The 12028-nt window shown below is 39.3% G+C and overlaps 1 protein-coding gene across 2 annotated transcripts in view; it reads left to right on the top strand.

Annotated features, from left to right (window-relative positions):
• DIAPH3 (diaphanous related formin 3) overlaps positions 1-9695 on the top strand; it is a 494792-nt gene extending 485097 nt beyond the window's left edge. For both annotated transcript variants that reach the window (XM_065533305.1, XM_065533304.1), the window contains one exon: positions 8434-9695. In XM_065533305.1, the coding sequence (XP_065389377.1) occupies positions 8434-8696 (263 nt within the window). In that variant the 3' untranslated portion in view covers positions 8697-9695. The remainder of the gene's footprint in view (positions 1-8433) is intronic.
• Positions 9696-12028: the final 2333 nt, after the last annotated feature.

The raw sequence follows: 12028 nt of genomic DNA, 5'->3' as shown, positions 1-12028 counted from the left end.
AAAGATTTATCAGGTATGTCATATGTGTTTAATAAGTATACTGTCAAACCATACCCCTGTATTATTTCTCTGCCGTCTCCCTCATGAACCACCAGATCAACTGACGAAATTACTTCCGACCTGGCATCTATTAGCTGACAAGCCACTACATACTTTAGAAATATTTATTTAATATCTGCCAAGCCACCTCCAGGTGACCACAAGTGTATAGTAGTCTGAGACAGCTGTCAATAACTGAGAGCATGACTGATAAACAGATGCTATGGTTGGTTTCAGTCTGTTAGTATGAAAAGCATGAAAGCGTGGTTTGAGAATGTGTTATTTGAAGTAGTAGTAGGGCATATGTAGGAATGTTTAGGGAGGCCATGGTGGATACAGTATTGGAGCTCTGTTGTCAGGGCTGGAAATGCAGATATGAGTCTTCTTCCTAGAGGAAATGATTGAAGCTGTGAGATCTTGATGGAGAGAAGGTAGAAAGGGCAGAAAAGTGGGCCAAGGATGTAACTGTGAGAAATGGCCGCATTGAGAGTTATGACTGTTTGGTAGAGGTTAGGAAGGTAGAACAAATTACTAAAAAAAGATTTAAAATGAATCATCAAAAAGTAGAAGAGCAAGCACGGTCAAGGGCCATATCATGATAGAGCACATTAACCAGGAGTCTGAGGACTTAGTTTTATCTCTGGCTCTGCCTGAAAGTTATCTCTGCTTTCTCAATTTTATGTCAAACAAGGTAAATATACCCATATTACCTATCTCACAGGGCTGTTATAAGAATCACATAAGTGGATATACAGGGAAAGTGTTTGCAAACTATAGAATAACCATATATAAAGATAATATGATCATATCTATATTATTCCATAATAATGTTCAAAGTCACAAATAACATCTACATTGACTTCTAACACCAGCTACATGAAGTTAAGCCAGATTTCACAGGTAACAGTCCTCTAAAAGATTGCCTTCACTTCAGTACCAGCTGCAGATTTGAGGGTCCCTAGGTTACCCTCACTTTGATCACTTGACTACAAATTCAGTGCTTCCTACTACCCTCTCAAATTCAATAATTTGCTAGAATGACAGAATTCAGGAAAGTACTTACTGTTACAGCTTTATTATAGCAAAAGAATACAAATCAGAAGTAGCCAAAGGAGAGACACATGAAGCCCCTATTGTCCTCAGAGATGCATCACCCTCCCTGCACATTGATGTGTAAGGATGCACAGGGGATTACCAACCAAAAAACTCACCTGAATATCAGTGTCTTGAGTTTGCACTGAGGCTTTGTTACTTAGGCACAATTAGTTGAATCATCACCCACATGATTAAGCTGAAGCTCCTGTACCCATCTCCTGCTCAGAAATCAGGCTGATAATCATTTGGCTCAAAACCCCAACCCTCTAATCACATGATTGGTCTTTCTGACTTGGGTAACCCCCATCCTGAGTCATTCATTACTATAAACTATCTAGGGGCCCAACATGATTAAAAAATTCCAAGGCTTTAGAGGCCACTTCCCAGGGACTGGGACAAAGACCAGCTGAATTCTTTATTACACACATTCCAAAACATTGCAAATGTAAGAGGAAAAAGAGGCATGAGTAAATGCAATTGAGTTTAGGAGTTTTGATGCTTTGGGTAATATTGTAAGAAGCAATTTCAATAGAGAGGTATGGAGGAAAGCCAAATTAGAATTGCTAAGAATTGAGGGGAGAGATGAAAAAGAAGAAGGCAGATATGGAGAAAAGTATCCAACTCAGGTAGCATATTACAAATCAGGAAGATAAGCAGTCAAACAGAAGAGTTTACTTTACTGTTCTCTTAAAAGGCTGAACCTATCCTGGGTGTCGTGTGCACAGAGCCTGTGTCATCTTGAACTTCCTTCTAGCCCTACACTCAATTAGAAAAACTCAGCATAGGAAACTGTGAAATGGCAGTGCTGTCTTTGAATTTTATTTAAAGGATAGTGATACAGAACGAGAATGAATAGAAGTTTACATATGAGTTTCTGCAAAGAAAGTTCTTCATCAATTGTCTCCTCTATTCAAAGATATTATCTTCTGCTTTGCCTACTGTGTTTAGATAGGGAGAGTATTGTTTTGTTTAGTTGTTTGTTTTTACTTAATTGGTTTTAATAAGTGTTTCTGGCACCCCTAAAAGATTTTAACTATATGCAAAATGACCTTTTGCTCTTTGAATTATTTTTATATATTTTCAATACATAAGATAAACAGCAAAATGAAAGCAAGGAAAGACAATTATTTATAGCATCAGTAAATCAACGGTAAGGAAAACCACAGGGATATGGGCTGCTGGCGGCCACCACTAACTTCCGTTACTGCATAGATTAAAAACATATATTTGTCACACACTTTACTATCATGTAGACCCAGTGGTGCTTTAAAATTGTATTTATGGGTGATTCTTTTTCCTTCACCAAAGTAAAGCCATTGCTGGGGTGAAACAAAACAGCTACTTAGTAGGTCAAAGTAATAGTTAGAAGCAAAAGGTAAAGAATTGTGAGGAGAGACCAAATTTCAGGAACACAGAATAGATACAGTCAATTTATAGACACCAGAGTTCTACATTCTTCTTCCTGTCAAAGCTGCCACAGACTCACCATTGACCACAAAAGACAGGAGCTCAATTTTATATTTCATCTGAGAGTTGGCACTCCTAAGAAGCCAGTGCCCATTAGAACCACAATGTGAGGGGGGATCAATACTGACTTAAAAGGAATAATGCCTCTTTCTGAACCATAACTGATATTTCCTGCAGCAGAGAAGTCTTCCCCAAGGGCCGTCTGCTAGGGCCTTAGTTAGCCTTACCTTCTTAGCTCAAGAAGTATAACAACTATTGGTTGAAATATTTCCTCATTTAGATGCCAAGTTGCATATATTCATATATATATATATATATATATATATATAAAATTTTTTTGTCAGCAACTTTCCTAGTTTCCTGTGTCTTTTGTGTTTCTCAAGAAGCAATGGAAATGTTAGCACAGGATGATTGAGTTTTTTTAAGCTTTCTTTGTCATCCAAATCTACGCTCTGCCAAAGGTCATGTGGGACCCAACACTAGATGTAGCTTAAGGCCTTTATTCTCATTTTTAAGTCCAGTGGGTATCAGTATTTAAGAGGCATTCAACTCTCCAACAACGTTCAACTTTTAGTTCGGTTTCAAAGAAAAAGCTGTGGTGGGTCTCTAGATTTAATTCTTATAGTAAGAATCCTATGAAGAATTACATTGAAATGAGTAAGTATTCCTATCTTAAAGGAAAATAGCATGTATTCTCATCGTGTTTATTTCCACAGAAACACAAATACAAGATGTGTGGATTGCATTTTCATAGTGAATTGGTACTAAGAATAGCAGCTGGTTCTTTGCCTACCAGTACTACAATCAACAGTGGCCCTGAATATTGGCAGTAGTCCTAGATATATTGTACATAGAGATCAATTGTAGTATCTTAAACAGAAAAAAAAAAAAGGGCCTATGATTCAATTTGTAAAATAATAAAAGAAACTCCTCGCCTTGAAGAGTTAATCATCCCACTTTGCCTTAATATTTTGAGTTTCCATTTAAAAGTGTGTATGGTGAAGGTTTGAGTTGAGAAAAAGAAATGTTTGTCTTTTTATTGATACCCCAGCCTTACCTTTCATTGAGTCCATATGTCCTAGGTATCATCTTGCATTTGTAACTAACTTCATATGAGAAGAATGGGCCCACCTGCCTCAAATTACAATTTATTTATGCTTCTGAGCACCTAGATCAAGTATAGATTTTTCTCCAACTTACAGGGTTGTGGGATCACTCTGTTGTTTGCACGTCAACCATTTAGAAACAGCACATGTTTTTGCATGGAATTTAGGTCTCCAGCCCACACAAAGCCACCAATAACAAACTTCTAAAATAATGGTAATAACAGAAGACACCTGGCCTTGACACATTATAATAAGATTTCTGTGTAAGAGTGAATTTCTGGGGTCAGCGGGCACAGTGGCTCACACCTGTAATCCCAGCACTTTGTGAGGCTGAGGCGGGTAGATAGCTTATCCCCAGCCTGGCAACAAAGCCAGGCTTAAACAAAGTGAACTTCCAACTTGAGCACTTCCTCTTCCTGCACTATCTCTAATTATAGTGGGATAGGCAACCTTCTGTCCAGCTTCGTTTACCTGCTTTGCAGTTTAAGATCTGACTTGCTCAGTTCTACAGTTTTGGTGTCCCATGCCTGGAGGCAAAGCAAAAAGAAGGTGAGGACCAGAATGGGGGATGTTGGGGTGCTGAGAGCTAATGTGAGGGCTGGGAGTGAAGAGTTGTTAACTAGGAATTTCTAACAAAGCTATAAACATCCTTTAAAAAACTCTTGTGCACTTTTCTATTTCTTCAGTGGTCTTAGGAATGGCCTCTCCTTTTTATACTGTTTTGTCTGTTGCTTCTCATGAAAGATTCCTCACCTGAAACCACAGAGGAGATAAATACCGTCATAGTTTTTCTCTTATCATTTTGTCCCTAAAGCAAGCCCACAGCTATTTTGAGTTTTCTCAGAAGGATAGAAATGGTTTTGCCTGCCTTGGCCCGTCCAATATTATTTACCTAAGTCTCCAAAGACGTTCAAAGACCAAACACTAAAAGAAAAACTCACGCAATGCTTGGATCTGGTATAGATCAAGGAGTACTAAGACATTCAAATAGATATGCAGTCCTTGTTTTTGGCAGCATGCAGTTCATTAGCGACCTTGACAAGAACTGTTTGAGAAGAGTAAAGGGTCAAAAGCATGATTGGAGTGGGTTCAAGAGAAAAATAGGGAGAGAGAAATTGAGAGAGTAAGTATGGGCAATTCTTTCAAGGTATTTTTGCTATAAAGGGAGCCAAGAATTTAGATAGCTGGAGCAGGATGTGGAGACAAATAGAGATCCCCCCCACCTCCTAAATTTATGATTATTAGAGCTTCTCTGCTGAGGGGAATGAGCACCTGGAGACAGAAACCTTTACAATGCAGCAGAGAGAGGGCAAAGCAGCCAGAGGGATGTCCTTGAATAGACAAGCAAAAATCACATCCATCACTCACCTTGAGGGCTGTCCTCAGAGGGGAGCTTGGAAGGTTGATTCATCCTAATAGGAGGGGCAGATGTAAGTGTGTACAGTAGGCAGATAATAGGTGTTGGGGAACAGGTGAGACACGTGCAGGGGCTCCTTCTGATTGCCTCTATGAATGAGTTAAATGAGAAAGAGGGAGGACATGTTGGAAGTTTGGAAGAGTGGGGAAGGTGTGAAATAGTTGTCCAGGAGAATGGAAGAGTGAATGGACTAGGGAATTGTAGTGGGTTAAAGGTCGTGCTTTTGAAGTTCATAGGCATGAATCTAAGTGAGACCAGGAAAGAAATGGAGGATGTGTGTGACCTTGGACATAATGTGTTAAGGTAGTTTACATGGGTGTACTATCTGCTTTACAAAACTGTTGCGAGAATTCAGTGTGTCAGAAGGCATTTTGAAGTATAAGTACAGGACACCATTATTATGACTTAGCTTTGAATTACTTAGCACTTTCCTTTGGCCAAAAGGTTTTCAGATTTCTTGAAGACAGCCTCAGTATCTCTAGAGACAGCATTTGGCGTCAACCACTGATTTACTCAGTAACTAAGTCTAAGCAAATGACTTAACCTTCTTTCGCTTTTACCCCTCAGTCTATATGCTGAGGGTGGTAATGTTTGAAGTGCAACAAATGCTTTATACATAAAAGTACTATATAAATACAGGCGATTCATAAGATGGTATGTGTGTATGAGTTTTGTGTGTATGTGTGTTTGTGCGTGTGTATATATATATAAAGTTGTAATAATTTGCCTACCAAGTTCAGTATTTCTCTGAAGGAAAACCACTGACTTTAAAAATTCTGATTAGAAACTTTCCTTCTTGCTTTCATTCAAGAAAGAAATTAATGGCATTACTATTCAAACTAATGCTTATCTTGTGTCATAGATTGTGGAAATAATTTCTTTACCCAACACATATTTATTGAGCACCTACTGTGCACCAGCGACATTGTAGGCACTAAAGCTATAGCAATATTTAAAACAATGTCCCTACTTTCTTGGAGTGCATACATGCGCACGCACATCCACACATACACATTTCATATTCCAGACCCATATTTTGGCTAATTTAATTTCTTCTTTGCCATTTGACATTTAACTAGAGTTGTCCAATAGCAGAATAAACTGGTTTGTTGGAGATACCATCATGATGGAGTGGTTTGCAAGAAATCAAATAAGCAAAGATAGGAACATTTTGGGGAAGGAGCAGTAAGCTGGCCAACATTCTACATTTAGCTACAAATGCAGTTTTCAAGCATTCTTTGGGACAGAAGTGTGGGTGCTAGAAAAGAAAAGGATGTGGTCATAGGAACTGCAGGAATACCACATCTACTGTGCTCTTTCCAGCAACCACAATATGTACAATATAAGCTACAGAGCATACACTCCTTTAAGAGAAAATCACTGCTCTATTAGATTTTGATTTTTGAGTAACAATTGCCCACCTGATATAGAAGGTGAAAGAAAAAGTGTGTTTATTTTCTTCCAGCAGCTAAAAGGTGATCATACTTCTAAAATTTGTTGAGATTGTGCAAGAAAGTGTGTAAAATCCTCATCCATCACTGGAAGCCCCTGGTCAGGAAATGACAGTGCAGTAAATATCTTCAGCAGCCACCTTTTAATGTACAAGCTGTTTTCAGTTGGAATTTTCAGCACTCACATAAAACACACTGTCATGAGTGACTGCTTGTGCTCCAAAGTCATTACTGTTGGGACAATGGAACATCTCTCAGAGAATAACCAAAAAACTTTAAATGTCATGTCAGGTTGTCAGGTTTGTTGAAGCCATTTTCAAGCCCCGTTCAAGGTTACATGAATATTGAGGTTGTCTGTTTTTTATAAGTCACCATTATCATCACTTACCAATAAAAGGATGTATGTGTATATGTATATATGTACATGCATATATGTGTAGATGTGTATATACTTGACAATTACATATAACATTCTGGTTTGCTAGGAAGTTTTATTTGTTTGCTTGCCAAGTTCATTATTTCTTTTTTTTTTTTTTTTTTGAGACGGAGTTTCACTCTTGTTCTCTTGTTGCCCAGGCTGGAGTATAATGGCACGATCTTGGCTCACCACAACCTCCACCTCCCAGGTTCAAGTGATTCTCCTGCCTCAGCCTCTTGAGTAGCTGGTATTACAGGCATGCGCCACCACGCCCAGCTAATTTTGTATTTTTAGTAGAGATGGAGTTTCTCCATGTTGGTCAGGCTGGTCTCGAACTCCCGACCTAAAGGTGATCCACCTGCCTCGGCCTCCCAAAGTGATGGGACTACAGGTGTGAGCCACTGCGCCTAGCCAAGTTCATTATTTCTTTAAAGGAAAATAATTGACTTTTTAAATTCTTTTTTTTTTTTTTTTAGACGGAGTCTCACTCTGTCGCCCAAGCTGGAGTGCAGTGGTGCGATCTCGGCTCACTGCGAGCTCCACCTCCCGGGTTCATGCCAGTCTCCTGTCTCAGCCTCCTGAGTAGCTGGGACTATAGGCACCTGCCACCATGCCCGGATAATTTTTTTGTATTTTTAGTAGAGACGGGGTTTCACTGTGTTAGCCAGGATGGTCTCGATTTCCTGACCTTGTGATCCACCCATCTCGGCCTCCCAAAATGCTGGGATTACAGGCGTGAGCCACCACACCTGACCCTTAAATTCTTAATAGAAACTTTTCTTCTTGATTTCATTCAAAAAGGAAATTAATCTCATTATTATTCAAGCTAATGTTTATCTTGTGTCACAGAGTGTGGAAATTATTTATCCAACAAATATTTATTGAGGACCTAGTTTGCACCAGGGCCATTTTAGGCCCTAAAGTTACAGCAGTAGTTAAAATAATGTCCCTACTGTCTTGGAACACACATTCTAGTAAGACAGACAATGGACAAGTGAGCAAATATATGATGTGTCCAGCCATCATCAGTCCTGTGAAGGAAAACATGACAGGGAAGGATAGAGCATTGCCAAGGGCAAATGCTATTTTGGATGGGTGGCTAGAGAAGGCCTCTCTTTTTAGGTAGTGTTTGAACAGAGACCTGAAAGAAATATGGGACCAGGCCCTGATAATAACCACGTGACAGGCATGTCAAGCATAAAGGAAGAAGGAAATGGGCATTAGTGCTAATGAAATGGTTGGCTGTTATATTTTAGTTTATTCTTAAAATCCTGTGTGATTACTTTAAACCTGTCTTACTCTGTTAAATGTTTCTTTGTTCAGTCTATGTAAGAAGACTACTTATTTATTAAGAATAATTACTTTAAATGTGTTTTATAATGTGCACAGTCCTTGGTTTTCATGGTGATAAGTTTTATGTTTCTTTTTTCCTTACTGTAGAAAATCAGAAAGTGCAGTTGACAGAAGGGTCACGTTCACACTACAATATCAATTGCAACTCAACAAGGACTCCAGTCGCCAAGGAGCTTAATTATAATCTAGACACTCATACGTCTACCGGGAGGATCAAGGCAGTTGAGAAGAAGGAAGCCTGTAATGTAGAAAGCAACAGAAAAAAGGAAACAGAACTTCTTGGCTCTTTTTCTAAAAATGAATCAGTTCCCGAAGTTGAAGCCCTGCTGGCAAGATTACGAGCTTTATAAGTTAAACTGGTTTAAAAAAAAAAATGATTAAGCCAAATATAAAGCCATGCTCTCAACTATAACACTTGAAAAAATTGCTTTTATGTAAGTGACTTTATATAGTTTTAAATTATGACATATATTAGAAAAATAAAGCTAAATATATGATTGCAATGCTTTTTCTGTGTACTGGAGGTTTTGGTTTATTCAAGATTGTAATGGGCTTTAATGCTTTTTTTTTTTGTCTCCTGGTATTCCTCTGTTCTATATTTGGTGGTTAGATTATACATATTGCTTCAGAGAGCAGGTAGGTGGCCATGTGTTCAGCAGTGTGTCCTGAAGAAAATACCATCTTCCTAAGCCACTGGAATTTTTACTTTACTATTTTTAATCCATTAACGGATGTCAAGCCATCAACCTCAAGCCTTTACATATCCATGTATATTCCATATATATTGTTTATATAGGTCCAGGTTTCTCCCTAATTGGGATCTATATACTACCAGCACAACATCAAAAACATGTAATTGAATACATTAGGGCCATATATGTAAGGAAATGACTGGTGACCTCATTATCATCATTGTTGAATTTGTGTTAAGTAGACCCTCTAGGGGACCATAAAGCAATACAGCACATAACGAAAAAAGATGCAATAAGAATGTATGCACTCTCTTTGCCAAATGCATGTGCTTTTGTGTAACGTGGATATAAACAGTATTGCAGTGCTGCCGAAACTCTTGGTCTTAGCTAAGAGAGTATTTTTCCCTTGTAATTATGACTCTGAGATAAAATTACCATTTTGAAATTTCCAAAGTAACAACATTTTTTAATTTTACGAATAAACTTGGAGTTGCAATTTCTCTGATCTGACAATCAATAACTTTAACAAAGATCTAAATAAGTGTGTCAAGGAAAGTTATCCTATGCAAATGTAATATTACCTCATTTGGGCATCATTGCTCTGTTAATTCTATATCAAAGAAAATAAACTTGCTACTTGCACTAAATGAAAAAAAATGCTTTCTTTTGTCTCTTTTTTTGAAAACATATTCTGTGGATAAGCTGGGAATAGCCTGTGCTATGCAGTCTGTCTAAGCATCTATTTTGCTTTATTACATGTAATAAGTAAGTGACTGTTCTTTTACCTTCAGTTAAAAAGCAGTTATATGGAACTAGTCAGGCAAGGTCTATTGCTTTTTATTTCCTTAAGTTGCCACCTCCTTTCAGCTCCAAGTTAATAAAGTTAATTAATTAGAACTATGAACCAGGCCCTGTTTATAGACATTGGAGAATAGAGTATTCTCTATAGCCAGTGTAGGAGTAAATGTGAAGCTGTATGTATTGCTAAAGTGTGCATTTTGCCCTCCAGTTGTAATTCCTGTTTTTCTGAAAACAAACCTTAAAAATCAAGAAAAGTGAAGGACATTTACACATTTAAGCTGACAGCACCCCTAACAGCAAGGCAGGATTGTTTTGTTTAGGAAAGAATTTAAATGAAAGAACTCTATCAGTTCTTAATGTGATTTTGCAGACTTGGGTTTTTCAGAAAGAAAACTTAAATTCAACTGGATAGTTTGGACACACCAGGAAGCAGGTAAACACTCTGGAAACTTAGGACCAGGGAGCAGCCACAGGGAAGAAGAAGCCTGGCAAGTAAAGGAAAGTAAAGATGACGGAGACTCCCAGGGCAGAGGAAGGCAGGGAAGTCCAGTAAAGGAACAGTCAAGCTCCAGAGCATCTGTCTGCAGGGGCTGAGGACAACTTTCAAGCAAGAGGGTCAGGAGCCCAAGGCTAGCAGAGTATCAGAAGCAGCTGGCCACCCACAGGTCAGCAGCCAACACTCCCTCTCCCTTGATGACAGCAGCTGGCTCCAAAAGGGACCATAGCTGTGGAAAGGAAACCTCTAAACCACTGATAAAGGTGAGTACCAACTCAAGGAACAGATCATTTGGAGTTACTTTACTTGGTAGATGCTCTTTCAGCAATGGGCTAGAGGTATGATTAGGGTTTTTAAATGCATAATATTTCCTTAGCCAAACCATAGCAATGACATTAAATTTGAGGGCAGGCATTAAGGTACACGTTTATTTTTTTGAATAAGCAGTTTGTTCATTTGAATGAGCCAGTATGATTATTAATTTTTTTTTTTTTTTTTTTTTGAGATGGAGTCTGTCGCCCAGGCTGGAGTGCAGTGGTGCGATCTCCGCTCACTGCCAGCTCCACCTCCTGGGTTCACACCATTCTCCTGCCTCAGCCTCCCGAGCATCTGGGACTACAGGCGCCTGCCGCCACGTCCGGCTAATGTTTTTGTATTTTTAGTAGAGACGGGGTTTCACCTTGTTAGCCAGAATGGTCTCAATCTCCTAACCTTGTGTTCTGCCCACCTCAGCCTCCCAAAATGCTGGGATTACAGACATGAGCCACCGTGCCCAGCCAATGATTAATTTTATGTGTCAACTTGACTGGGCCAAAGGATGCCCCAGACAAGCGGTACGGCTTTATTTCTGGGTGTACCTATAAGTGTGTTTCTGGAAGAGATGTGCATTTGCATCCATAGACTGAATAAAGTAGATAGCCCTACCACTGTAGATGGGCATCATCCGGTCTCCTGAGGGCCAGAATAGAACAGAAAGTGGAGAAAGGGCAACTTTGAACACTCTACTTGAGTTGGGATATCATCTCCTGCCCTTGCTCATTGGCCTTCCTGGTTCTTGGACCTTTGAACTCAGACTAGGATTTACATCACGGGCTTTTTTGCTTCTCAGGCCTTTGAGCTTGGACTGGCATTACATCTTCAGCTGGCAGGTGGCAGATGGTGGGACTTCTCAGCTTCCAAAATCACCTGGTCCAATCCCTCATAATAAACCTTGTGCTCTCCTTCTTCTCTTTCTTTTGACTGTCTCTCTTTCTCTAAGTTGTGTGTGTGTGTGTGTGTGTGTGTGTGTGTGTCTTGACAAGGATGTTCCATCCAGGCCAGTGACAAACCCCATGATATGGTTTGGTTGTGTCCCCACCCAAATCTCATCTTGAATTGTAGCTCCCATAATTCCCATGTGTAATGGGAGGGACCTGGTGGGAGGTCTTTCCCATGCTGTTCTCGTGATAGTGAATAAGTCTCATGAGATCTGATGGTTTATAAAGGGGAGTTCCCCTGCACAAGCTCTCTCTTGCCTGTCGCCGTGTAAGACATCCCTTGCTCTTCTGCCATGATTGTGAGGCCATGTGGAACTGTGAGTCCATTAAACCTCTTTCCTTTATAAATTACCCAGTTTGGGTTATATCTTTATTAACAGCGTGAGAACAGAGTAATAAACCCCTGATCCCAGAAAGATGATTGTGCCCTTTCTCAT

This window comes from Macaca fascicularis, chromosome 17 (assembly GCF_037993035.2).
Source record: "Macaca fascicularis isolate 582-1 chromosome 17, T2T-MFA8v1.1".
In the NCBI taxonomy this organism is placed as follows: Eukaryota; Metazoa; Chordata; class Mammalia; order Primates; family Cercopithecidae; genus Macaca; species Macaca fascicularis.
Note: the sequence above shows the minus strand (reverse complement) of the source record. Positions and strands in the feature narration are given on the sequence as shown.